Below are 27,960 nucleotides of genomic sequence, written 5' to 3'. Positions count from 1 at the left end.
CTGCAGTGATGTCACTGTTCTCTATCTGTATGCTCTACTACAGCAGCCACTGAGCACTTGAAATGTGGCCAGTGTGGCCGAGGAAGTAAATTTTTCCTTTCCTTTCAGTGCAGTTCATTTAAATAGCTACCTGTATCCGCGTTGGACAGCACAGCTGCAAGGGCTACGTCCACCCTTCCAGACAGATCTGCCCTTAAAGTCTCTTAAGCAACTGCCCCTGGGGAGCCAGGCTCGTTCCCATGTCCTGGCTTTGGCCCACGCCATGGCCTCTGCCCAGAATGCCATCCCAGCTTCTGCCCAGATTCTCTAACACACTCTCAGTTCCCAACTTAAATGTGGTGCAGGCTTGAAGGGGGTCCAGGATTTGGGTGGGTTGATTAAAATGCCCCTTCCCCTATTTTACTTCCCAAATGAGGTAATGTAAAACATCCTGGTGACAGTTATACGGCCACTTCTGAAAGCCCTGAGAACGGGAGATGTCCCTGGCCCAGGGGGGCTGAGACGGCTGAGAAAGGCATACCTCATGAGCACCCAGGCCTCCAGCCCAGGACCCACGAGGGACAAACAAGACCCAGGAATGGGCTCAGAGGTTCAGAACTTCAATTCCCTGCCACCATAGGGGTAAACGGCCAGGGAGAAGTAACAAAGAGCTTCTTCCCGACCAACCCCCTGATGGAGAGCTACTCGTTCTCTCCAGGACCCCAGGACAGGAGTCTCAAGGTGGCCGAGACACCTGGCCCTCAGAGGGAAGGAGAAACCAAACATAAGACAGAAAGCTGGGAGCCTCTGGGAGACTTCCAAGTAAGACAGAGGGCCAGCTGTTCCAAACAGGTCACCTTTATTAAGCTCATCTTGTGTGTGTGCGCACATGGGTGTGTGCGCGCCTGAGTACACGCGTGCACACACACGCAGGCTCATACTTTAGGCCTGGGGCACCACCCCATAAAGCTGGTGGGGAAGTAACTTCTGCTTCTCGTTGCAACTGTAGATCCATCGGGGGCGGACAAACACCAAGGAGGGGTTGTCCATCAGGGCCTGCAGGGTGGAGTGGGGTGCACATGGGAACATGTGAATGAGGAGGGGATGGAGGGGACACAAGGGCGGGTTGGGTGGCCCTTTCCCTGCCCTGCTGGAACTCACCTCCTCAAAACTGGGGTCCCACTCCTGTGCCGTGATCACAAACTGGACCCGGTCGCTCATATAGTCCTCAAGTTCCCTGGCGGGAGAAGGAGAGAAGCAGAGGATTGGTGTCCCCTCTCTTGACATCTTAGCCCCCAACTGTTCTCCAAGGCCATCCTCCCTCCCTCCTCACCTACATCTCCCAAGGGCTACCTGGGCACCCCCTTCCGTTCTCCCACGTGCCAACCTTGCCACAGCCCTAAAACCGAGGCCTCCCAATGTTGCTAATCCTTTCAGAAGGCAGGTCGGGGGAGCCTCATTTTAGAGAAGGGGATGGGAGGGGAAGCTATCTATCCAGGGATGCCCAGCAGAGCGAGCAGGGCCTGTGCCCACCCTGCAGCCCTTCACCTCCTCCACGGGCCCGATCGCTTTCCTTCCCACAACCCCTCCTCCCTACCCTTGCCCCCACCCCCTGGAGACTGACCCATTGAAGGCTGTGACATATCGGCTGAGCTTCCGCCGCTCGTCCCCAGGGAACTCCCCGTACAGGAAGAAGTGTTTGCCCTGGAAGAAGTCTGCAGGGGAGATGGTGGGAGAGCCAAGTGTGAGGCCACTGGAGTTTCAAAGCACCAGCCAGGAGCCGCAGAACACTTGGAGGCAGGACTGGAAGGCCAGTGGAGTGGACGGAGAGGGGTGTTTGTGAACACCCTGGCAGAGATGTCGCTCACAGACGGTTCCCAGTTGGGCAGGCCCATCAAAACCTTTCTGGAGCTTTTTTTTTTTTCTTTAATGGTGAAAGAATTACTATTACTATTACTGTAATAGTAATTACGAATTACTATTACTGCAATGTGTTTCTTACATGAGGTAAATCCCAGATGGGCAGGTGGCACTTAGCTAGCTCCGTGCGGTTAAAAGCTTTGTAGCCCTGTCACTTCTTCACCTTGGCTGCCTCGCCCCTTTTCAGCCAGTGCCTTCTCTGGCTCTGACCTTCTGGATGCCTCTTTCCTTTGTTCCATTTTAGTAGGGCTTTCCAGACCATCAATTTGCTGATGCCACTTCTGGGGCCATGGAAGATCAAAGCGCTTACGTGCCCATCACCCACAAGGAACCGGGTGGAAACGGCCTCTTCCAGTGGCCACCGACCCTCACCTCTGTTCAGGTGCTGGCTGCCCATCTTCTCCCTCCATTCTCCACTGGCCGAGGCTCTGACCCTTGCCCCCCAGCCTGCGCCCCCTGCATTCATGTTGGGGTGACAAACAGCAATGCCAACACCACCCGGGTCCCAACAGAGATCGGTGCCCACATCGTCTGTGTGCCTGGGTGACATCCCACACCAACAGAACCGAACCCGGGGGGCAGGTGAGGGAGGTGCCGTTCGCACTTGCGTGGAAAGCCCTGGGCTATGATGGAGGTGGTCACAGCAGGAAGTCAGGAGGGGGAACCGAGAGAGAAGTCGTGGGAGGATGCCAAGCAGAAGGGAACAGGCCCAAGGCAACAAGAAGGTAGCAGAGGCAGGAACTGCGGGGGAAGGAGGTGGGGGGGCAAGTCACAAGTCACGAGGAGCAGGGGGAGCAGCAGCGATCCCAGGGCTGGCGGAGAAGTGAGAAAGACCAATCCCACTTCGGGAGGCAGGGAGGGATTTCCTACCTGGGAGCTCCGGAACTGGCAGGTCGGGAGACTCTGGGGGACCCTCATTGTCTGTGTTCTCATCTGTGGATCCTGCATACGGGTCCTCGCCATTCTCCCCCTGGTCAGGGGGCTGCTTTTGCTCCCTCTGCTCGGCCACCCTGAGAGAGCCAACAGGGGTGGGGGAAGAGCGTGCAGATCAGATCCCCTCCACCCGAGCCTGGGGCCACCCTGACCCCCAGCCCTGCCTTACCTTCTCAGCTCATCCTCAGTATCCCCAGAATCTTCTGCCCCATTGCCCAGTTCTTCTGCAGGTGGAAGCTTAGTCAATGCAAGGCACGTGCTTGGTAATCCTCCCTTCCAGTCTTTTGCCCAAACACAGATGCAGGCATGCCAACCCCCAAGCTCAAGGGCCCTCCAGATCCAGTTACCTGGGACCCTCAGCCTCCTCTCCCCCAGATCCACTGTCTGGGATCCAGCCCCACCTTCCTTAGATATAGGAATCTGGGTTTCCAGCTTTATTCTCCTTCAGACCCAGAAGTCCAGGCCCCCAACCCCTCCTCCTCCCTCAGACCCAGGAGTCCAGGCCCCCAGCCCCTTCTCCTCCCTAGACCCAGGAGTCCAGGGCCCTCCCCTCTCAGGCTCTGACCTGACTGTTCCCCCTCAGTGTCAGTATCTTCCCGAGGCCCTGGTGAGGCTGGTTTGGTCTCTTCTGGGGTTGTGGGTCTCTGGGGTGAGCTGGGTCCTGCTGCCTGAGGGGGCTTGGTTTTGGTCTGAGGGCGCTGAGGAGGGAGGGGACAGCACGGGCGTGAGCGTGTGTTCTCACAGAAGGCAGGAGTGGAGAGTCTGGGGTACCACCACAGACCCACGTCCTCCTCCCACCGCACCTCCCCCACCAAGACAGGGGGCATAGGACCTTTTGGGGGAGCTTGGGGGCTTCATCCCCACTGCTGCCGCTGTGAGAGCCCCCTTCATCCTCACTGCTGGAGCTTGGCCCTGCCATGAGGTACCTAGGGGAGGAATCAGGCCTCAGATAAACAGCACATCCTGTCTTGCGGAGGGGTGCTCAGGAAGCCACGGGGACCGGCATTTGTGAAGCACTCAGGATGCCTCACCTTCCACCTTTGGAAGGGCCCCGCTGAACCTGTTTCAAAGACCTTGAGGCCACGTTCACGGTTCCTTACGTGGCTGACACTCCAGGAAAGGGGCTCCCCTAGCTGGACCCTAACAGCTCCTGCTCACGCGGCATTTCCTACGTGCCAGGCACAAGAGCCTTTCGAATGCTGTTTCTCCAGCCTGCCATGCTTCTCATGCTCCCGAAGCAGACTTCACGGAGCCCTCGGGGACGCCAGGCGAGTCCTCTCTCCTCCGCAGCCTCGCAGCCCCCGCCCCTCCTCTCAGAAGCCTGCTGACGCTGGGCGAGCCCACCCTGTGTTCTCCACGTACGGAGGCCCCAGTCTGATTTCCTTCCAGATCCCCAGCTCTGCCCGGCACGGGCCACGGGATGCGGGGCAGGAATGGTGTGTGCGCGCGCATGCGTGTATGTAGCCATGAATCCAGCGAGGCCTCACCTCCGGGAGGGCAGCCGCCGCCGCATTCGGTGACAGTCCAGCACCCACTCTTTCCGCACGATGCGGCCTCCAAGGCCTAGGACCTGGCTGTACTTGGGGGTGTTGGCAAAGGCACAGCTGGTGGGGGAAGAAGGAAGGTGCGGTCAGCCAGGTGTGGTCTGAGGGGCAAACGGGAAAGAGGGTCGGGGACAGAGGGGAAGAAAGACATGAATAAAAGAGAAAGAGAAGGCCATGAGAGAAACAGAAAAAGACATTAGGAGACCAAGGGACAGATGTAGGAATCAGAAAAGAGGCAGAAGATACAGAGAACGGAAGAGACACAGGCAGAGACGGGCAGACAGGAAGAAACAGAAAGTAAGATGGAGGAGACAGAGGGGTGGCGAGGAGCACGGCGGGGAGGAGGGCGCCGGCCTACATGAGGTGGGTGCTGTCTGGAGTCCAGTCTGGCCGATACTTGGCCCCCAGCTCCAGGGCCTTGTCCCGGAGCTCTGAGCGGAAGGGGTTCTGGAAGCCACTCAGCACCACCACCACACCTTGAAGGATCTTCCCCAGCTCCTGCGGGCCAGCTCGGGGCCCCCTGGGCTCCGTGGCTTCTCGGGTCTTCCCTGGCACTGTGCCTCGTGCTGAAGCAGGGACTGGGGTGCTGCTGGCTGGGGTACGGGTGGGAGCTGGCACTGGGGAAGCCAAAGAGTAGATTCACTTAGTACTGCTGGGACTAAACCCCAGCCCCTCCTCCCTCAGACCCAGGGGCCAGGGGCCCCGGCCCCTCCTCCCACAGACCCCAGGATTCCAGGCCCCCAGCCCTCCTCTCCCAGGAGGCAGGAACACAGGCCCCTGTGACAACAAGGAATCCAGGGCTCACATTTGGGTCTCTTGAGGGCAGGTGGTGAGGGCTGGGCTGATGCTTTGCCGGGCATCTTCTTTTCTTCTTGGTTCAAATCCAATTTTCTCTTCCCTTTGGGGGCCTCCTGAGGCTGAGGGGTTGGGATGAGACGAGGCCTGTGGCTTCTCCCCTCCTTCTCCACCCCACCAGGGTCTGATAATCTCACCTTGGAGGCGCCGCCCACTGCCCTGGAGACTGGAGAGGCCGAAGAGGCGGCACTAGAGGCCTGCAGCGTAGCAGCTGCGTAGCTGGGTCCTGCTGGGTCGGTGGCTGTGGCTACAGAGGGAGAAAGTGGATCCAGGGTGAGGGGGCTGGGCCCTAAGACCCTTCACGTCCTACCCATGGGGCAGAGCGTTGTTCTCGTAACGCGGTAGTGATCCAGGCCCCCAGCCCCCTCCTCCCTCAGACCTGGGAGCCTCTAGCCTCCTCCTCCCTCAGACCCAAGTCCAGGTTCCAACCCTGGACTCAATGGGGACTCACGTTTCCGCACTCACCGGGGGATGTCTTATTGATCCGGCTGAAGAAGAGGGCCCCGGGTCTCAGGGAGTTAGCACCCTCATCCTCCTCCTTCACGCGGAACTGGCCAAGCTTGGTCACCTTCTAAGGTCTCACAAGGTCAGTACGGTGAGTGGCTGTTGGCAGGTGGGGGTGAAGAGGTAGGGAGAGGGCTCCGGGAGGTGGTGGGGAGAGCTTACCTGGGGTGAGGCCTCCACCTCCTCTTTGTCTGGGGGGCTGTGAAACCGTATAAAACTCAGGCCATAGGGGGAGTCCTGGGAAAGGAGGGTGGGAGTCAAGAAGTGCGGCCAAGGCAGAGCCCCTTGGGGAAACCCCCTTCTGGCTCTTTCCCTCCTATGGACACACATGTCTAGGGAGGTGCCCAGAGGACAATGGCGATAATACAGCATCAAGCTGGCAGTGAGCCCTAACTCTGGGCCAGGTGCGGCGACAAGCCCTTTACGTGCATCAGCTCCGTCAGCCTCAAAGCGAGTGACAAAGGCTGCCGGTGTCCAAGCGAATCCTCTCCCACATGCTCAAATTCCTGACTACAGAATGGGAGGGAGCACTGTGCACCACTTCGGGAGCACAGAACTGCTCCAGGCTCTTTCCTGCTCTACCGGCTAGGGGAGCCTGGATGACCGGACAGACACTCCCAAAGACAGGTCCATGGGTAAGAAGTCTACCTCTACTGTGTGGTGTCATGATATACTTGAGTCTCTTTGGTAGCACAGCTTAGCATCCCTAACCCACAGCAACCCTATTAGGATCAGGAAACTGAGGCCAGAAAGGTTAAGTCACTTGCCTAAGGTCACACAGCTAAGAAGTGGTGGGCCCAGCGTCAGACCCTGGATCCCGTGATGGTAACTATTAGACTACTCCTCTAACAAGTCAGCAGCCCCCCTTCTCCTCCCCTGAGGTCCTGCAGTCTGCCTTTCTCAGACATCCTCTAGGAAATGAAGCCTCACCTGGGAGAAGGATCGCAAACCCACTTCAGAAACCTCCGGGACCCAGCCGCCTCATAATCCCCCAGGGACACCAGATGCCCCGTCCTCCCAGCTCAGTCCTCTGGGACTCAGTGTTGGCCCCTCGCCCCTCTCCTTGCCCAGGACCGAGGACCCTGCACTCTCAGCTCCCACCCCAGGTACCTTGCTGTAGGGCTGGCTGCAAACGATTTTGACGCGGTCCCAGCGCTTCTCAGCTGCTGCCCGGACCAACTTGTCGGGCCCAAAAATGCGAACGCGGTTGGGGTTTGAGCCACTGCGGCTCTCAGAAGGGGACATGAAAGACGAAGTGACCAGCAGGACCTGGAAGAAGGAACATCGAAGGAGAACTAGGGCTGACTGATTTCAATGACACCTCCTAGTGGCTGGAAAAAGAACAGGGGCCCAAGTAGGGGCTAGGGAGGCCAGATCCAGCCTGCACCTCAACGTCTGTCCCTTCCCTTGCTTCTGGGCCTCCAGTCACTTCCTCCCTGACAAAGGCTCCAGTGAGAGCCCTCCACTGCCAAGTCTGAATGAACCTCCTCTAAATTCTTTCACGGAGTCTTCTATATCCGGCCACAGAGCCAGCTACACCAACTAAGGAACCCCCAGCACAGAATAATCACGACTGGCCTAATATTCAAACACCTTTTGGAAATGCACGGCTGAGTCAATGGAAAGGCAGAGGAATGATCAGCGGCCAGAAATGAGAGAGAAGTGAGGCGCCTGGATGGCTCTGTCAGTTAAGCGTTCAACCCTTGATTTTGGCTCAGGTCACCATCTCACGGTTTGTGGGGTTCTCTCTCTCTCTCTGTCTCTCTCTCTGTCTCTGTCTCTGTCTCTCTCTGCCTTTCCCCTGCTTGGGCTCTCGCTCTCTCTCTAAACAAACAAACAAACAAACAAACAAACAAACAAACATTTAAAAAAAGGAGAGAGCAGAATCCAATGGGGTAGGGGAGATGCACCAGTTATTAAGTGATTCGCTCGGGGACATTTCTGCTTCTCCTGCCGCTCCTTCTAGGACCCTGCCAACAGGGGGAGCTAGAGAGAGAGAGAGAGACGCTGAGAGGCAAGAGGAGGGAGGTGGGTGGAGGGAGGAGCTCCCTCCTTCTAGCAGCTCCCGTGAGTGTCACCCCTCAAGTGCTCCTGCTTCTGCAGCTGCCCCTCCCCAGGGCAGCAGATGAATCTGGTTTCAGCTTCTTAACACCTGCAGAACCGGCATCCCGCAGCCTCTCCTAGGGTTTCCAGCGCCCGCCCCTCAGGGTCCGAGTTTCAGCTCTGAGGAACCCCACTTCGAAGCTTCTAAGCGTCTAAGTTTCAGTAATTCCAACCTTGTCCTTCCGGTCCCCCAGCCCTAGGGGAGGTAGCTGCTCCCTGCATTACCTCACCACACCTTACTCTTCCTGCCTCTCTGGTCCAATACCTAGTTGCTAATTCTTTATGTTAAATTCTCTGTTAAGGGGCGCCTGGGTGGCGCAGTCGGTTAAGCGTCCGACTTCAGCCAGGTCACGATCTCGCGGTCCGTGAGTTCGAGCCCCGTGTCAGGCTCTGGGCTGATGGCTCAGAGCCTGGAGCCTGTTTCCAATTCTGTGTCTCCCTCTCTCTCTGCCCCTCCCCTGTTCATGCTCTGTCTCTCTCTGTCCCAAAAATAAATAAACGTTGAAAAAAAAAATAAATCTCTGTTAAAATAACTGGTGACTCTCAGTCTCTTGGCAGGACCCTGACTGATAGGGCGGGTGGCATTGAGTGCTGACTCTGGGTGCCAGGGAATTTAATTTTTTTTTAATGTTTATTTATTTGGGGAGAGAGTGAGCAAGAGCGGGAAGGGGCAGAGACAGAGGGAGAGAATCCCAAGCAGGCTCCGCACCGTCAGTGCAGAGCCCGACACGGGACTCGGCTCCACGAACCGTGAGATCCAACACTCAACTGAGCCACCCGGGCGCCCTGAGAATTTAATGTTAATGGGTGGCAGGGGCAGAAGGGGGACAGAAGACAGAGACTGGGCTCCAAGCCAGGAAGAAGAGTAGCTCAGAGGCTACCACCACCAAATCACACAGAGCGGAGTCACCTCGAAGGGCAATACCCTCCATGAACAAATTAGGGGAAAATGTGCCTTGTGGAGTGACTCAGTGGGAGGCCTTAGTTCTAGAGGACAGCAGAGAAAAGATGAACAGTTTCTCTGGCGGATTCCTAAGCACAAGTCTGTGCTCTTGAGCATTTGGAGTAAAAGATTCGTATTAGCTCTCTGCATGGAAAAACCCAAGCTGAAGGCTCTGAGTGGTCCCACGTACACAGGGTCACCTGACACCATGGCAAATCCTCTTTGGAGGAATGTACTTCAAACCAGTCCTCAGAGATTTCCCACAGACGCCTTCTCAGAGTACAGAAGTTGACAGTTACACACACACACACACACACACACACACACACACACACACTGCTGTGAGGCACGTGGAAACAAGCAACAGAAACCACAAAGTACAGACTCAGACTCACAAAGGCTGCATACACTGAAATGATCAGACGCACAATATAAAAGAAAGTATATATACATACATTTTTAATTTTTTTAAGTTTATTTTGAGAGAGACAGAGACAAGTGCGAGTTGGGGAGGGGCAGAGAGGGAGAGAGAGAATCCCAAGCAGGCTCCGTGCTGCCAGCACAGAGCTGGACATGGGGTTTGAACTCATGAGATTGTGAGATCATGACCTGAGCCGAAACCAAGAGTCAGACGCTTAACCAACTGAGCCACGCAGGCGCCACACAAAGAAAATATATTTAATAGTTTAAAGAAACAAAGGGAGCTCCATCATGACAGCGTGATGAAGGGACAAAAGAGAATCAAACGGTCCAGGCAGTTTTGAAAAAGAGTGGGAGAGCTGTGTGCCCAACACTAAGGGGTGAACCAGGATTGGTCCAAGCAATCCAATTCCCTCTGCCAATGGCTGCTTGGGGACGGGCACATGACCCAGTCGGCCAATGGGATGGTAAGAGGAAGGGTGCTGGGGGCTGCTAGGAGAGATCTTCTTTCCTCAACATGGAGAAACAGGACGGAAGAGAGCCACTGAATTTCTGCCATTCTACTTCCTCCACTTCCTGCTTTGGGTGCTACTACGTGATGGATGGAGCAGCAGCAATCATTTTGTAATCCCGCAGCAAGTCCAAAGGAAACAACAGATGCCAACCGAGCCCCCTCCACCTCCGACTGCCGTATCAACTGTGGGTCTGCCTAATGCTGTACTCCCCTCCTCAGGAAACGATAAATTTTCTTACACAGTGATCCAATTTGAGGTGGGTATATTCTGTTTTACTTAGTGTCTTCTCACGGACATGCCGTGAGATTTGTGAAATCAGAAAACAAAGCCTTTCGCTGAGGAAAGCATGGAATCTATCGGTCTCTTTGTGCTCAGCTCTGATTATGAAAAGGAAACAACAAAGACAAGGCCGGTTATACAGAAGGAAAGCCATCTCCCTGGCCTTGACTTGTTTAGCAAAGGGCCCGATTATGAGCTGACAGGGGAGCTGAATTTACCATTGAGTAACTACAGTGAAGGGGCAAGGTAGACTGTGGTGGGCAGCTGTGGTCCGCACTCGGAGGTTCCTTTCCTCAATACAGGCTCCTCCCATTCACTGTAAGGAGAAAACAACTCTAGCTGTCCAGACTGTTTTATTATCCAACACTGTGTTTGAGGCTCTGGGGTTAAACCTTTATTCTCTAGACTGTTTTAACCTCGAAAGCTTATGTATCTCCCTTGGAGAATTTGGAGAGGGAAGAAAAGAACATATTGATTTTGTAGAAAGTGGTATTGGTTATGACAGTTGGGGCCTTACGCCTGATTTGGACAGGCGACACCAAAGTGGACTAGCCCTGCTCTGCCCTTGAATTTCCTTTTCTTCCTTGACTCTTCCAGCCCTACTTGGTCTCTGGGTGGAAGCCAAACATCACAAGTCCTGGAGTCTTTAATTCAGTCCTGGTTAGGAGTTACTCTTGGGCATAGGCATTTTCAGACTTTGAAAAGATAAAGCCCTGAGTAGCCATTTCATCTTGCTAGATAGAGGGGGAATAATAGACATTCACCTACACAGATACGATAGAATTTTAGCTAAAAACACACTTCCTCAGTTGTCATCGTTATAAATAGAATGTTGATCCAAATCTCTATGCCAAGAAGAACAGAGAACTTTTCTTAATAGTTCCAAGGACTGCTGACTTTGTTAAAACAGTTACCAAGTGGGGGTTTTAGACTGGGTGACTCTAGTGATGAGGGAGCCTCTGTGAATAAACCCAAACCTAAGCCAGAGTCAGAAAATTAAATGCATACACAACGAATCATAAACAGCAGACTCAATTTCTCAAGTCTGAGAGAATGAAATTCAAGAACAACTATTCTAACAGCTACCAAGTAACTAGATTTTTCCAAACGAGGCAATCGTTTAAAGCTACAGCCAGTTAAGTCATTTCTTCGGTTTGCTTTGGCATCTTCTCTACAAAAACCTCTGCTTGGGGCGCCCGGGTGGCTCAGTCGGTTACGCGTCCGACTTTGGCTCAGGTCATGATCTCGTGGTCTGTGAGTTCGAGCCCTGTGTCAGGCTCTGTGCTGACAGCTCAGAGCCCGGAGCCTGCTTCGGATTCTGTGTCTCCCTCTCGCTCTGCCCGTCCCCTGCTTGCTGTCTCTCAAAAATAAATAAACATTTAAAAAAAAAGTTGTGGCAGCAGGAGCTAGCTTAATTTTAAACAACAACAACAACAACAACAACAAAAAACTCTGCCCTAGCCTGCCCACACAGCACTCCTAATCATTTTCAGTTTGGGCCCCCAATTTGCATGGTTTGCTCAAATAAACTGGCCAAAATTCAACGTGCTTCAGTTTACCTTTTTACAACTGAATATAACCTTGAGAACGAGAATGTTTGCTAAAGGACACCTTCGTTTGTGAAAATGTACCTCACAGATCAGAAAAAGCGCTTGATTAAAGTCCACACATGTTCACGAAAAAGCTCTAATGAAAGCAGGTCTGGAAAAGAACGTCCTCAACTTGACAATGGACATGGGTAAGCCAAATCTCCAGCGGACATCATATTTCATGGTAAAGACTCAACACTTTCCCTGTACGATCAGGGGCAACACAAGGATGTGTGCCCTCACCAGCTCTATTTGACATTGTACTAGAGATACTAGCCAGGGTGAGAAAATGAGAAAAAGGAAAAACAAAAGCATAAATGTTAGAAAGAAAGCTATCTTTATTCACATACAGTGTCACTATCTTTGTTAAAAAAAAAAAAAAAAAATCCCCAGGGATCTACACAAATTCCATAGGATTCTCCTACAAGAATTAGTAACTCAATTTAGCAAGGTCACAAGACACAAGGTCGATACACAAATATCAACTGTGTTGTTATTATACTATCAACAACTGGGAAATGACATTTTTTTATTTTTTTCTTTCTTTTTTTTTTTTTTATTTTTTATTTTTTTAAAAAAATTTTTTTTCAACGTTTATTTATTTTTGGGACAGAGAGAGACAGAGCATGAACGGGGGAGGGGCAGAGAGAGAGGGAGACACAGAATCAGAAACAGGCTCCAGGCTCCGAGCCATCAGCCCAGAGCCCGACGCGGGGCCCGAACTCCCGGACCGCGAGATCGTGACCTGGCTGAAGTCGGACGCTTAACCGACTGCGCCACCCAGGCGCCCCGACATTTTTTTAAAAAATATAATTCAGGGGCGCCTGGGTGGCTCAGTCGGTTGAGCAGCCGACTTCGGCTCAGGTCATGATCTCGCGGCCCGTGAGTTCGAGCCCCGCGTCGGGCTCTGTGCTGACAGCTCGGAGCCTGGAGCCTGTTTCAGATTCTGTGTCTCCCTCTCTCTGACCCTCCCCCGTTCATGCTCTCTCTCTGTCTCAAAAATAAATAAATGTTAAAAAAAAATTTTTTTTTTAGAATATAATTCAAACAGCAGCAATAATTAGGCAAGAACCAGTAACAGATGCAAAAACTCGTGACTACACGTTTGTGCAGAAACAAGGTATTTATACAGCCTCAAAGTATTTCCCTAAACGATACTTATTCATTTCCAAAGGGCAAGACAATAATTTCACAGTGGCCAAACCTGGTCCTTAATAAAATGACCCAAGTTAACACCATCAGTGTTAGAGCAGCTCAACAGCGTGTGCTCTGTGATCCGACGCGCTGAGAGTGCAACATCCCCTCTGTGGTGTTCGGGCCAAAGCTGTATGACCTAAATTTCGTCATGAGGAAACGTCACACAGTCTGTACAATGAGTGATATTTTACAAAGTCACTGACCTCTACTCTTCCAAAATGTCAACGGCATAAAATACCAAGAAAGTCACAAGAACCGCTCCCAGGGAAACGAAACCAAGCAGACATGACAAATCAATGCAATGCATGATCCTGAATTTTCTTCTGCTATTAAGAACGTTACTGGGATAATGAAGAAAATCTGAAAAAGGTCTGAGATCAGATGGCAGAGGACTAGATCAACATTAATTTCCTACCGTTAATAAATGTACTGAAGTTAAGAGAATATCTCTCTTTTTAGGAAATATCCGCTGTTAACAGGAATAACATGGGCAAATGACTTTCAGTTCAGTAAAAAATACGTACATATGTGTTAACATTTGAGAAATCGGAGTGAAGATTATAGGGGAATCCTTTGTACTACTTTCGTAAGTTTTCTATAAGTCAGAAATACACTTACTGACAAGCTGGTTTAATAATGTACATGGAAATAAATGTTAAAGATCTAGAATAATCAAGGGACTCTTGAAAACCAAAGTTGGAAGTCCAACACAATCTGATTTCAGTATTTATCATGAAGACAGTGGGGTACTGACCTAAAGATAAACATACATATCAATGAAACAGAATAGAGAGTACAGAAATAAACCTACATATCTATGATCAATTAATTTTCAATAAAAGAGCCAAAACAATTCGGTAGGAAAAGAAAAATCCTTTTTTTAAAGATTTTACTTTATTTATTTATTGGAGTTCATTTATTTTGAGAGAGCCAGAGGGTGAAAGAGGGAGGGAGAAGCAGAGAGAGGGAGAGACAGAATCCCAAGCAGGTTCCATGCTGTCAGTGCAGAGCCCGACGTGGGGCTCAGACTCCAAATGGTGAGATCGTGACCTGAGCCGAGATCAAAAGTCCGAGGCTTAACTGACTAAACCACCCAGATGCCCCTAAAGATTTTATTTCTAAGTAATCTCTACACCCAACATGGGGCTCAAACTCACAACTGAGATCAAGAGTCACATGCTCCACTGACAGAGTCAGCCAGGTGCCCCAGGAAAATCTTTTTTTTTTTTTCTCCTTTCTTTAGAGTTAAAGCAGCAAAGTTTTTTGTTTTTGTTTTTGTTTTTTTTTTTAGCAAAAAGTGACAGTACACTCCAGAGACAGGGGAATGGGCTGACCCAAGGATGGGTGCCTGGAAAATCTTTTTTTTTTTTTTAGTATTTTCAACAAACATAAAAAAAAAAAGGAAAAAAGGACCTTGTCCTCTACTTCATACAATATAAAAAAATTCATTTGAGATGGATCAGAGATCTAAATGTAAAATCCCTGGCTGGCTTAATCGGTTAAGCATCCAACTCTTGACTTCGGCTCATGGTTCATGAGTTCGAGCCCTGCATCAGGCTCTGCACTCATAGTGCAGAGCCTGCCTGGGATTCTGTCTCTCCCTTTCTCTCTGCCCCTTCCCCTCTAGCTCTTTATCTCTCTCTCAAAATAAAACAAACAAATAAATAAACGTAAAATCTAAAATTATAAAGCTTCTAGAAAAAAAACACAGAAGATGCCAGTAGGCAGAATAACAGCACCCCAAAGAGGGCCATGTGCTAATCTCTGACACCTGTGAATATGGCAAAAGGGACTCTGCAGATGTGATTAAGTACCTTGAGATGGTGAGATAAGCCTGGGTTATCAGGTGGGCCCAGTGTCTTCACAAGGGTCTTTATAAGAAAGGGCGAGGGGCACCTGGGTGGCTCAGGGGGTTAAGCACCCAACGTCAGTTCGTGGGTTTGAGCCCCACGTCAGGCTCTATGTTAACAGCTCAGAGCCTGGAGCCTGCTTCAGATTCTGTGTCTCCCTCTCTCTGCCCCTCCCTGCTTGTGTTCTCTCTTCCTCTCTCAAAAATAAATAAATAAACGTTAAAAAAAAAAATTAAAAAAAATAAATAAAGGGCAAGGCCGGAGAGTCAGAGTCAAAGTGAGGATGGAAACATGCTACAGTTTGTGGTTGCTACCTTTGAAGATGGAAGGGGCCACAGCCAAGAAATAGATATGCATGTGGCTTCTAGAAGCTGTAGTAGGTAAGGAAATGGATTCTCCCCTAGAGCCTCAGAAGGAACCGTCCTGCTAACACCAAGAGTTCAGCCCCCTGAACCTGATTTTGGACTTCTGACATCTAGAACTGTGAGACAGTAAGTCTGTGTTACGGTTTTAAGCCACCGAGTTTGTGGTCATTTGTTGTAGCAGCAATGAGAAATTAATACAGGGACTATCATCATTACTTTGGGACAGGTGAATGTTTTTTATAGGACACAAAAGGCACTACGCAGTAAGAAAAAAAAAAAGAAAAAAGAACAAAAAACCTTGGTCGACTGGACTTCATCAGCTTCTGCTCATCAAAAGGCACTGTTAGATAATGATCATGATGAGCACTGAGCGATGTATAGAATTGCTGAATCGTTACACTGCACACCTGAAACCAATATAACACTGTATGTTAATTATACTTTAATTCAAGAAATTTAAAGATAATGAGAAGGGGGAATCTGCAACATACGTATCTGAAAAAAAAAGACGGAAAAAAATAAACAAACCCATCATTAACATCCATGACAAAAAGACAGCCCAATAAAAAACAAGCAAAAGACTTGGATGGCCACTACACAGAATAAGATAAATGAAGGGCTAAAAAGTACACGAAGGGTTATACGATGTCATTACTTGCCAGAAAAAGACAAATTAAATCCATATTAAAGTACCACCACCCGCCATATGAATGGCTGAAATTTAACAAATTAAAAACTCTGGCAACATCAATATAAGTAAGGATGTGGAGGAACTAGAACTCTCTCATCTACTGCTGAAGGGAATATAAAATGGTACAACCACTTTGGAAAACTGGCGATATCTAAGAAGGTTAAAACCTACCTCTACCCTAAGACCACGCAATCCCACTCTTGGGTATTTACCCTAAAGAGATCACCATGCAGAGGCTTGTACGAAAATGTTCACAGCAGCTTTATTCATAATAATCAAAAAGTGGCCACAGCCCAGATGCCCATCAACAAGAGAATGGAGGAATAAATCATGGTCTCTGCCTACGGTGAACACTACTTAGCTGACATGCCATAGGGAAGAATCTCAAAAAACGGGACGATGAGTGAAAAAGGCCAGCCACGAGAAAAGAGTATAAACTGTGAAATTCCATTTGTAGGAAATTCTAGGACAGGCAAAGCTAGCCCGTCATGACAGAGAAGAGACCAGAGGCTGCCCGAGCTGGTGAGGGTGTGGGTTTGGGAAGTGAATGCAAAGGGGTGTGAGGGACCTTCCAGGGTTGTTGCCCTGTGTCCTCATTTGGGGCCAGTTACACAGATGTACACAGCTGTCAAAACTCATTAACCTGTACATTAAGATCTGTGCATTTTAGGGGCACCTGGGTGGCTCAGTCGGTTAAGCATCCAACTTCAGCTCAGGTTGTGATCTCACGGTTTGTGAGTTCGAGCCCCGCGTCGAAATCTGTGTGGACAGCTCAGAGCCTGGAGTCCGCTTCTGATTCTGTGTCTCCCTCTCCCTCTGCTCCTCCCTCGCTCATGTGTGCTCTCCTTCTCTCTCTCTCTCTCAAAAATAAACATTAAAAAAAAAAAGATCTGTTCATTTTATCGGATGCAAAATATACTTCAATTAAAAACCATTAGTCACTGTAAGAAAAATCCTCACCTTGTAGAAAACTGGTTTGTTTACTTACAATTATAAACTTGCTTTTTCAAGTAGGTTTATTTCTACCCCAAGACATTCTGTGAATTAGCCAGCTGGCTAACTATGATCTCCCCAGCCCAGCGCTAATGAATTCAACCAGTAACAAAAGGATCGTGCCAACTCTTAAAATACTTGTAATAGAGCAAAAGGCTTTCCTCCTTGTAAACATTTGCGCGTATAAAGTGACTAACAGAGGCATCCCAAACAGCACGGAATCTCAATTTGCCAGGACATCTGTGAGAACCTCTGGGACCAGAGAAAAGCAGTTCTGCTCTCAAGCAGCGACGGCCTCTTAGAACAAACCAGCGCCTCTGACTGTTCACACCACCCCGATGCGCACTCGGGTGTCTGTGCTGGTGCGCAGTGGATCACCTGGGTCTGCTCCTCCAGAGGCGGAGGGCAGTGTGACTCATCTCCACCTGGGCGCGGGGGGGGGGGGGAGGGGGCGGCGCGCTTGGGGCAGGGAACAGCGTGGGGCCCATCTCAAGGCCCTGCTTACCTCGTAGTCTTGCTCCCCAGCCCCTCCGGCCGAGCTGCCCACCAGCACCTCCACGAAGGCCGAGCCGTCGTTGCCAATGTCCACGCTGTGTATCTGTTCCTCCTTCTCCAGCTGTGGGAGGGGGAGAGCCCGCCGTCAGTGCCTGCTCTGCCTCTGGGCTCACTGTGGCGCTTCGGGAGAGGGACAACCCCCCTCTGGCTCCTTGCAATGTCAACTCTGTGACACTGCGGAGGCCAGGGTGAGTGGGGCCACCGTGTCCCCCACACGTGGCACAGGGCATGGCCCAGGGTTGGAGTTCAGAAAATATTCACTGAATGAAGGCGTAAGCCCGTATACTTGTTCCCCCAACTCCTCCAGACTCTGCCAGATCGGTGTATAACGTGCCACCACGGAGCCCTCCTTGGTAGCACCTGCCAGAGTGACAACGTCATTCGAATAGTCACACGCACAGGGCGCCTGGGTGGTTCAGTGGATTAAACGTCCGACTCTTGGCTTCGGCTCAGGTCATGATGTCATGGTTTTGTGAGTTCGAGCCCCACATCGGGCCCTGCGCTGGCAGTGTGGAGCCTGCTTGGGATTCTCTCTCTCCCATTCTCTCTCTGCCCCTCCCCCACTCATGCTCCCTCTCTCTCTCAGACTAAACAATTTCTATTTTATTTTTAAAATATGTTTAATGTTTATCTTTGAGAGAGAGAGAGAGAGCACGTGTGTGTGTGTGTGTGTGTGTGTGTGCGTGCTCAAGTGGGGGAGGGGCAGAGAGAGGGAGACACAGAATCCGAAGCAGGCTCCAGGCTCCGAGCTGTCAGCACAGAGCCCGACACGGGGCTCAAACTCACGAACTGCGAGACCATGACCTGGGCCGAAGCCGGACGCTTAACCGACCGAGCCACCCAGGCACCCCTAAAATTTTTTTCTTTTTAATCATGCACACAAATGGCACGTGTGTCACTCTTACCCCCAGTCACACAGGACTCCATGGATGCTCCCTCAGGGTAGGAGCCCAGTGTGGTTTTGCTCACCACTGACTCCTGGGTTTGCATCCCAGCTCTGCCACACACTAGCTATACGACCTTGTCATATAACCAACCTCTTGGAGCCTCGGTTTGCTCATCTGTAAAATGGGGATAATCACCAGACCCAAGGTCATACACATGAAGACTAAGGCCACACTGCACAGCAGGTAGTAGGCGCTCTACCCTTGTCAATCAGGAGGCATTATTAGTCAACGCTGGACAATTTAATTATGTGCTGAAAGAAGAAAAGAGCTACCCGTAGGAGGGCTTCCTGCAAACGTTCCGCTATTCCCCGCTGACAGTTAAAGCACACAAAGCCATGTGGGGGTGGAAGGCAGTTAGGAACGGCTGAGGCAAGTCTTCTTTCCAGTTTGGGGCTCTTTTATTTGGCTCCTAGAGTGACAAGTTATTAACAACACTCAAAGGTACCTAGGCCACCACCCCAGGATCGTCTGACGCTCTAGTGTCGGCTCTATCACCCCCAGTCAGGAGGTCGCCCAGACTTCACCTACACACTGCTAGAAATAGGGACATCACTACAGGGGAGGAAGGAGCCTGGCCTTGGGGGAGGCAAGCCTGGGTGCAAATCCAGCCCTGCCGTTTCTAAGCTGTGCCACCCTGGGTGACGCGCAACCTCTCTGAGCGGCAGTTTCCTTTTGTGGGGGATGGGCGGGCCGTCATAATAACCCTCCTCCTGAAGGGGGCTCAGATGACTCAGAATAACAACCACAGTAACACTGGCAGCAAACATCTAAGTGCTCACGTTGCACCAGACACGTCACGCATGTGTCTGTCTTCTCTCCTCACAACGGCTCTGCCAGGCAGGGGCTATTATTATCTCCATTTAACACGTGAGCAAACGGAGGCAGGAAGCGGTTACGTAACGCCCCCCAGGTCACACAGCTGGCGAGTGGCAGAGCGGGGCCTGGAGCCCAGGCAGGCTGGCTGGCGTCCCACACGTGAGCCTCCACCACATCACAGGTGTGTCGGAGAAAGAGGCGGTGCTGCGGGAAGGGGCTTCCCAAGGCTGAGCCAAGCTGGCCTCTTGCCTTTCCAGCTCTGAGTCCTGGGACAGTGTGTGGCGCTGCCCAGGAAGTCCTAGTCTGACTTCTCAGCCTCCTGCCACACCGGGTGGCTCTCCTCCGGCCACGCGGGCCTTCCTTCTGTGCCAAGAAGAGGCCAGCTCCTTCCCACCGCGGGGCCTTTGCACCTGCCATGCCCCCTGCCCAGACCACTCTCCCCTCAAACCTTCCCACGGCCGGCTCTTTCCATCATTCAGGTCTCTGCTTAGATGTCACCTCTTCAGGCCAACCTAAGTAGGCTGGCCCCTCACCTCCTAACCAGGTGCTATGCTCTACCCCTAACCCTGCTTTATTTTTCTTCAGTATCCCCACTCAATATTATGTACGTAACTACACTTTTTAGTTCCATTTGTCGCCCATCTGTTTTCCCCCACCAGACTTTCAAGCTCCATGAGGGCAGACACGAGACCTAAGCCACCCCCCACTGTGTCCTGAACACGGAGGACAGGGTCTGGCCCTTCCCAGCTCTGCTTACTTAGTGCTGTGTGAGCCCGGAGCAAATAGTTTCATTTCACCCCTTGTGCCTCAGTTTCCTAACCTGGGAAATGGGGACGGTAGCAACTTCTAACTCAGAGTCGTGTGAAGGTTCCAGTGAGGAACATACACAAAGCCCCTTGAACAGTGCCTGCCACAGAGCAAGTGCTCCATAAATATCAGCTGCTACTGTTACCTCGGTACGCGCCGGGTGGACAGATGGGACAGATGGACGGGAAGCCCCTACTAACCACCTGCTGAAGGAACAGATGCCCCCTGAATTGTAACTCGGGCTCTGCCCTTCCTGACCAGGTGGCTTTGGTGAGGCATTTGCCTCAGTGTCCCCATCTGTCACAAAGGGGTCATCATGGCCAACACTTTCAGATTCTCACTGCGTGCCAGGGGCTCGGTGTATTAGTCTCCTGCTGCTGCTGTAACAAATTACCACAAACTTACTGGCAGAAAGCAGTACCTCTTACAGATCTGGAGGTCAGAAGTCTGAAATTTGGTCTTACGTGGGCTGAAATCCAGGTGTCAGCGGGGCTGCGTTCCTTCTGAAGGTTCTACGGGAGAATCTGTTTCCTTGCCTTATTTCCAGCTTCTAGAAGCCACATGCATCCCTCAGCTTGTGGCCTCTCCTCCACCCTCGAAGCCAGCAACAGCATCACGCCGACCTCTGTTTCTATCTCTACATCTCGTTCTCTGGCTCTCCTGCCCCCCTCTTGCCCTTATAAGGCCCCTTGTGATGATATTGGGTCTCCTTGCCCCTCAAATAATCCAAGCCAATCTCACCATCTCAAGATCCCTAACTTGATCAGATCTATAAAGTCCCCTTTGCCGTGTTCAGTGACATATTCACGGGTCCCAGGGATCAGGATGGGAAATCTTTCTGGGGCCATTATTCTGTCTATCACGGCTAGCTAAGCTCTCCCTGGGCCAGCCATCACTCCTCACAGCCATTTTGAAGGAAGGGTCTGTTACTATCCCAGTCTTAGGTCAGAGGTCAAATAAATAGCTCACGTCACATGCAGCTAATGACTAGGAGAGAAATTTGGAACCCACCTGCCTGACTGTAAACCAACACTCCTTCTCAACTCCCCTATTTTAACCCTTGAGGTAAAAACTCAACATCTTTACCTCTCCCACACGACAAAGCACAAGCCCCTATCTATATCCTGAATGAATGATGTTAGTTGCATACATCAACTACCTCTACTTTAAACATGCACACGTACTCCCCCGTATGTCTTCTTCTTTTTCTAAAAATATTTATTTTTGAGAGAGACAGAGCACAAGGGGAAGGGCAGACACACACACACACACACACACACACACACACACAGAAACCAAAGCTGGCTCCAGGCCCCGAGCTGTCAGTACGGAGCCCCAGATGGGGCTCAAACTCACGAACCTTGAGATCATGACCTGAGCTGAAGTCGGATGCTTAACCGACTGAGCCACCCAGGCGCCCAGTATTTCTTTTTGATAAAGAATTCCAGACCCTAGTGTTTACACGTGGAGACAACCCAAATGTCCATCAATTTCTGAATGGATGGACATTGTAGGGTATGTCCACGTAATGGAACAGTGTTCTTGTAGAAAGACACGCGAGTAATGATGCACGCGACACGGAGGAACCTCAAAAACGTGGTTCAGTGAAAGAAACCGGACACAAAGGCCATAGCATGTGATCCTATTTATGTGAAATGTCCGGAAATCTACAGAGACAAAACGTAGACCAGCGGTTGCTGGGGGCAGCTTGGAGAGAGGGGAATTGGGAGTAAATATGGAATGGTTATGGGGTTTCTTGTGGGCACTGAAAATGTTCTCAATTAATGGCAGTGATGGCAAGACGCTGTCAATATGCCGAAACCACTGAACTGTATACTGGAAATGATTAAATGGTGAATTTCATGTTACGTGGATTTTATCTCAAAAAAAAAAAAAAAATGACTGTTCAGGGTCAGTGGTTAGGAGAAGGGCTTAAGCATTAACTGTCTGTCCTCTGCGGCCAGGTTCATATGCACCTTTCTCAGGAAGAAGACCTAACTCATGACAGTAAAACAAATGCAGCTGGGAAGGTTCACAGAGTTCCTGAGAGACACTGTGTTAAAAAAGAAAAAAAGAAAAAAAAGAAAAATGTTCCAGGGCGCCTGGGTGGCTCAGCGGGTTGAGCATCTGACTCTTGATTTCAGCTCAGGTCATGATCGCAGGTCATGGGATCAAGCCCCGCGTCGACCTCTGTGTTGAGCACGAGGCCTGCTTAAGATTCTCTCTCTCTCCCTCTGCCCCTCCCTGTTCCCTCGCAAAACAAAACAAAACAAAACAGAACAAAACAAAACAAAACATCAAACAAACAGGTTCCATGTCCAAGAAAGGTAGTGTTATGCACCATTTAAAGGAATAAGGTAGAGGCACCTGGTGGCTCCATGGGTTAAGCATCCGACTTTGGCTCAGGTCATGATCCCTAGGTTCCTGGGTTCTAGCCCCACGTCGGGCTCTGGGCTGACAGCTCAGAGCCTGGAGCCTGCTTCAGATTCTGTGTCTCCCTCTTTCTCTGCCCCTTCCCTGCTCACGCTCTCTCTCTGTCTCAAAAATAAACATTAAAAAAAAAATTAAAGGAATAAGGTAGAACTTTGCCTAGTGCCAGCAGGTCTCCAAAATACATTGTCATTTGAAAGAAAGCATGGGGGATAATAGTGTCCATACTAGGCACTTGGTGGAAGAGGTGGATATTAATGTGCTTGTATGTACACAGTGACCCAGGAGGGCCACGTGAGAAACTCCTAACAGTGGTTGCCGGTGGACAGAGTGGGAGGGGGTGGAAGCAAGGAGAGGGAGGTGTAAACCCTTTTGTGCCCTTTAAATTTCGCACTGTATACACATGATACTCATTCAAAAAGTTCAGCTAATAAAAGGGCAACGGACGGGGCCTCCTGGGTGGCTCAGTGGTTAAGCGTCCGACTTCACCTCAGGTCGTGATCTTGCGGTTTGTGAGTTCGAGCCCCGGGTCGGGCTCTGTGCTGACAGCTCAGAGCCTGGAGCCTGCTTCGGCTTCTGTGTCTCCCTCTCTCTCTGCCCCTTCCCCACTCACACTTGGTCTGTGTCTCTCAAAAATAAATAAATGAAAAAAATGTTTAAAAGAAATAAATAAAGTCCAAGGGTTATCACCAACCATGGAGCACCATACAGAAATGAGGACGAACCATCCATGGCTACACCCACCCACAGGGATCAAAGTAACAAACAGGATGCTGAGTGACAGCAGCCAGACACAGACGTCTATACTGCGTGCTTCCATCTATGTAAAATCCCAAACCAGGCCACACGAATCTGTGCGGTTCAAAGTCAGGGATGGTGGTTACCCTGTGGGGGGCGGTGACAGGAAGGAGCGCAGGGGGCGATGGGGGGTTGGGCACGTTCTGTTACCCATGTGGGGGGGAGCACCTAGGTTGTCGCGTGTGAGGGTTCACTGAACCGTGTGCTTTGCTGTACACGTTACACAAATAAAAACCGATTTGAAACACCATGGGGGCCAACTGAGTGGTTGGAAAACCACTGAGCAACAAAATCCAAACGTGTGCCACCCTGTTGTTGAGCATCTCTCTGGTTTTGTTTTAATGTTTATTTTTGACAGAGAGAGAGAGAGACAAAGTGTGAGTCGGGGGAGGGGGGGAGAGAGAGGGAGACACAGACTCCAAAGCAGGCTCCAGGCTCTGAGCCGTCAGCAAGAGCCCGACGCGGGGCTCGAACTCGCAAAAACCGTGAGATCATGACCTGAGCGAAGTCTGACACTTAACCGGCGCCCCTGTTGAGCCCCAGGCGCCCCTGTTGACCATTTCTCTCAAAGAGCGCATGTCAATGGGGCACCGGAGCAATCTGGACCTGGTCCCAGCCATCCCCTCCGGCCCAGGAGCGGTTAGCCAAGAAGTTGGAACTCCCCTCCCGGGAGCAAGTTATCCACGGAGCCTCCTTCAGCTGCCACAAACAAAAAAGGTGTGTGTGGCCGTCACGAGCAGAGGGTTGAACCCTGTGTGGCAATATCCAGATGTTGCATCATATTGTTTGGAGGAAAAAAAACAGGGGAGAAGAACGTGCCACAGATCAGTCTACGGGCATCGGTGTCCAGAAAGTTCTGCCTTTTTCACTTGCTTGAAAAGACCCAAAGTTACCGTGAATCTGGAGTCGCCCTGCATCCTGGCAGTCGCCGAATGTGGTCAGATTTCCCGAAGTGTCTCTAACGTGGCTGGTGCTGTGCAGCTTGCTCCTGTACTTGCCCCCCGTGCTTTAATTCTCAACACGGACACCAGGGTTCTGTGGGAACCTAAGTCCGACTCTGCTCCTCCTCTGCTCAGAGCCCTTCAGTGGTTGTCTCGTCCAGAGTAAAAGCTGAAGTACTTAACGGTGGCTTTCAGGCCTTGGGTGTGTTGGGGGCCCTCCACCCCCACCCCATTAGCTCATGTCCCACCTGCCCCCTCCCCCACCAGGCTAAATCCACTGCACCCACACCAGTCCCCCTGCGGCTCCTCCGGCACGCCAGGCGCCAGGCCGCCTCACAGTGTGTTTCCTCCCTGGATATTTACAGCTCACTCTGCTCAATGTCACCCTCTCAGGGAGGCCCTCCTGGATCCCTGTTAAAATAAAAACCTCCTGCCACTGCCTCCTCCCCCAGCTGCAGCATTCTCCGTTCCTCTTGATGGGTGAATTTTCTTCCACCATCTGACATGTTAGAAAAGTTAGGTCACTTTTCCTACTAACATGACAGCTCCACAGGACTGACATATTTGTGTCCTGTCCTGTCCCCAGGACCTAAAACAGTACTTGGCCTACAGGAAGTGCTTCATAAAAAATTACTCAATGAATGAATGAACATAAGAATCCATTCACTCCTGGGGCGCCTGGGTGGCTCAGTCGATTGGGCATCTGACTCTTAATTTCAGCTCGGGTCATGATCTCACGGTTTTGTGGGATTGAGCCCTGTGTCGGGCTCCACACTGCCAGTGGCAGCCCGATGCTGACCGTGCGGAGCCGGCTTGGGATTCTCTCTCGGCCCCTCCCCCGCTCCCTCTCTCTCAAAATAAACTTAAAAAAAAGAATCCATTCACTCCTGAGTCTATAGGTCCTGCCCCTGTGCTGACAACTTCCACACCTCTGTCTCCGGGTTCAGTTCCGATTCCTAAGTGTCTCCTGAGTACCTCCCCTTGGATGTCCCAAAGTCACAGCACACCAGACATTCCACCTACAGGTTCCCAAGCTGCCCCTTCTCTGGGTTTCCCATTTCGGTGACAGCTGCAATACCTCCCTGTCTCCTGGACCAGAGAATCTTGTGCTCTGCTCTGGCCCCTCCCCACGGCGTGTCTCTTCTGCCTCTGGTCTCTCTGCTCCCACTGCAACTGGGGTATAGACTGGAATGTGATTCTCCTGGGGTCACCTGATCCTCAGAGGGCCCAGCAGAATCGTCACCCAGTAATAAAAACATGAATCCCTCCCTTTACACAAACATCTACATGTTGATGGAGCACTTGTGTAGACATTATGTCACCGAGTTTTCACAATAACCCTGGGCTTAGATCTCATTATTCCCAATGGACAGATGAGAAAAGATGTTCAGAGAAAGGCAAACATTTGCCTGAGGTCACAGAATGAGTAAGAGGGAGAGCTGGGGACTTGAACCCAGATCCCAAGACTAGATCGTGAGCAACCTGTACCTCTCTCAGTTTAAAGCATTGGCTCTAGGCCAGTGGCATAACCTCCCTGGGCCTCAGTTTCCTCATCTGTAAAATGGAGGTAATAACAGACTCTAGGTCATGGGGTTTTTATGGATTCAATGACTTAAGCCATGTGTGGAGTTCAGAACAGTAACTGGCAGTTGTAATGTTGAATAAATATTAGCTCTCATTATTATTATTACTATGTTAGACACTTAGATGTTTCAACTAAAATCAGAAAGTCTTAGAGTCTTACTTTTCCTGGGAAGAGAATCCTCAGCTTGTCTCTAATTCTTAAAAGGGTCTGTGACCCAAAAGTTTTTTGGAACCACTGGGCAAGAGAGAGACTGAGAATATGTTCAACACAATCATGAAAGCCTTGCTCCCCAACATCCCTCCCCACCCCTCCATTCAGAAGGAATATGGGCAAAATCAAGAAAGCCAGCGTATGAACACATAGCAAGTGTGACAAGGTGGCTCAGAGTGCCCACTTGGGTTCGAGTCTTAGCAAGCTATTTATTGATGGTGCTAACGGCCCCTGTGAGATCACGCAGGTAAAACACCCAGCCCAGGATCCAGCACAGAGCAGATGCTTCAAACACACTCAGCTCTCTCCTTCCACTAGCCCGTTTGGAATTCTGTCACCACCTGGGGTCAAACCACCCTTTTTCCTCTGAGCCTCCCTCCAACTTCAGAGCCTGGGCTGAAGGTTGGGTGAGAGCACGTACAAAAGCACTCAGAAGAACCTGGCAAGCATTCCAGAAATGGTGCTTAGACCGGCCATTTCACTTCTCCCCTCTCTGTGCTTCAGTTTTCCCATCTCTAAAATGGGGTTGATTGGCTCACATGACCTTCCAGAACACCTTGCAACCTGGAGCCCAAGGACTTCAGAAGGCAAGATACATGAAAACGATTCACTCTGTTCCAGGTGAGGAAACTGAGGCTCAGAAAGCAGAAGCAACCTACCCAGGCCACACACTGATTCCTATAGTCACCCTAGGCCTAGTCCTTGGACCACCTTTGTTCTCTGCTAAGGGGCACAGCCATCACACTGCCCATTTTCCAGGTAGGGAAGCTGAAGTCCAGAAGGCTTAACCCACTGCCAGTTGACTGAAGAGCAGTGTCTGGACCCTGAGTCTCCAGACTCCTACTAGGAAGGAGACAGGGGGAGGGCAGGATCACCTGGAGCACCACAGAGATGGTCTTCTCGCCTGCCTTGGCTGCCCGCCATTTTCGGTAAGTGTCCGCCTTGAGAAGGTTTTCTGCACAGTGGGTCTGCAGAGAAGAGTAGAAAAAGGAAAGTAAGGGTACAGGGATGAGAGCTCGGTCCCCAGTTCTCCAGAGCCCTCTGCTATCCCCCAGATTTAAAATTCCCCGTTAATCCCACCACACTCTGCTTGAGTCCCGTATAACATTTTCCCCTGGAAGCTCCCCACTTCCTCCTGTCCTCTCCGCAAGTTCCCCCATTCCACACCTCTGCCAGAGTTCCCTTATAGCCTCCTGGAATTTCCCCTTGACCTGCCGTGGACTTCCGTGAAGTTCCCTTTTACACTCCCAAAGTTCTCGCAGTGCCCCCGCAGGGATTCCCTTACGTCTTCCAGCCTCCCCCCATGTCGGTTCCTCACCGAGTCCTGGCTACTGCAGGACACCACATGGCGGAGACGGATCTCCGGCATGTCAACGTCTTGGGCTTCGCCAGGCGCGAAGGATGAAAGAAGTCCGAGTTTGGGGGGAAGCGAAGAGGGGGTGCTCCCTGCGCGGGCTAAAGTGCGCAAGCGCACAGGGCTCGGGCCTTTCAAACCGCGGCGCGCCGGCGCTCGCGTAAATACTGCGCAAGCCCAGTCGCGCCTCTCGGGAACGAGGCGCTTAGTCCCCTAGCAACTGGCTTTCCTCTAAGCCCCGCCTCTCCCCGGCCTCACCACTCTCTAGCCCCTCCTCCCGGTGACATTCACTCCTTGCTTTCTGGGCGCCTGGCAACAGGAGCGGCCTCCGGGATTGGCCCCTAGAAGAAATTCGCCATTCTCATTGGACAATGCAATCACCGCCCAAACCGAAGCCTTAGAAATCGAGAGGGCGCAAACCTGAGTCGATTTTCTTAGGGAGTCTGGAGCCTACCTCAGCGGGATCCTCTCCACCAGTTCCTGTGGTTACGCTCTTCCCTGCTACCCTCACAACCATGCGCGGGCGCGCGCGCGCACACACACACACACACACACACACACACACACACACACACGCGAACAATTTCTCCGATCTCTCCAGGGTTATGCCCGAGGCCAAGAGAGAGTGCGTCAAGGACCTACATAAGACACAAAGCACGCATTCAAACCAGATCCACACACGGAGCCTAGAGTGCTTCCACCCATGCCTCAGTTTTCCAATATGTGACCTGTGGGCATCTGTCTCCTACCACACCCGCCCCTGACCGTTGACAGGCATCCCTCTGTTTGGTCCCTGTGAGACCTAGGGGTGCAGCCCCAGGCAGGATCAGAGCTGGG

General features: G+C 51.2%; 1 protein-coding gene across 5 annotated transcripts; it reads right to left on the bottom strand.

Moving 5' to 3' along the window:
- Positions 1–821: 821 nt before the first annotated feature.
- On the bottom strand, positions 822–27,224 carry XRCC1 (X-ray repair cross complementing 1). 5 transcript variants are annotated; one of them, XM_047077932.1, is made up of 17 exons: positions 27,088–27,218; positions 26,645–26,737; positions 17,186–17,296; positions 6,846–7,004; positions 5,898–5,972; positions 5,697–5,802; positions 5,369–5,478; positions 5,182–5,293; positions 4,735–4,993; positions 4,320–4,436; positions 3,665–3,758; positions 3,398–3,530; positions 3,002–3,056; positions 2,770–2,909; positions 1,604–1,694; positions 1,141–1,216; positions 822–1,035 (listed from the first exon to the last, which is right to left on the bottom strand). In XM_047077932.1, the coding sequence occupies exons 1-17, from the start codon at positions 27,136–27,138 to the stop codon at positions 922–924; spliced, it is 1,896 nt and encodes a 631-aa protein (XP_046933888.1). In that variant the 5' UTR covers positions 27,139–27,218; the 3' UTR covers positions 822–921. The 5 variants fall into 5 exon arrangements, 2 of the variants coding, with proteins under 2 accessions (XP_046933888.1, XP_046933887.1); XR_006961814.1 differs by having other exon boundaries at positions 943–1,035; positions 1,604–1,903; positions 27,088–27,222; XM_047077931.1 differs by having other exon boundaries at positions 5,182–5,478.
- Positions 27,225–27,960: the final 736 nt, after the last annotated feature.

Source organism: Lynx rufus, unplaced genomic scaffold (assembly GCF_022079265.1).
Source record: "Lynx rufus isolate CCGP_SWC_20201006 ecotype Redwood Valley unplaced genomic scaffold, mLynRuf1.p SCAF_16, whole genome shotgun sequence".
In the NCBI taxonomy this organism is placed as follows: Eukaryota; Metazoa; Chordata; class Mammalia; order Carnivora; family Felidae; genus Lynx; species Lynx rufus.
The sequence above is the reverse complement of the archived record's forward strand: the minus strand, read 5'-3'. Positions and strand labels throughout refer to the sequence as shown.

What these genes read in the sequence shown, in the direction of transcription:
- XRCC1 (XM_047077931.1), bottom strand. Translation starts at nt 27,138, where the DNA reads ATGCCGGAGATCCGTCTCCGCCATGTGGTGTCCTGCAGTAGCCAGGAC. An exon ending in TGCCCTCAAGAGACCCAAAT is followed by an intron (nt 4,994 to 5,181) that starts GTGAGCCCTGGA and finishes TGGCTTCCCCAG; the next exon opens with TGCCAGCTCCCACCCGTACC. An exon ending in CCAGACAGCACCCACCTCAT is followed by an intron (nt 4,437 to 4,734) that starts GTAGGCCGGCGC and finishes TTCCCCCACCAG; the next exon opens with CTGTGCCTTTGCCAACACCC.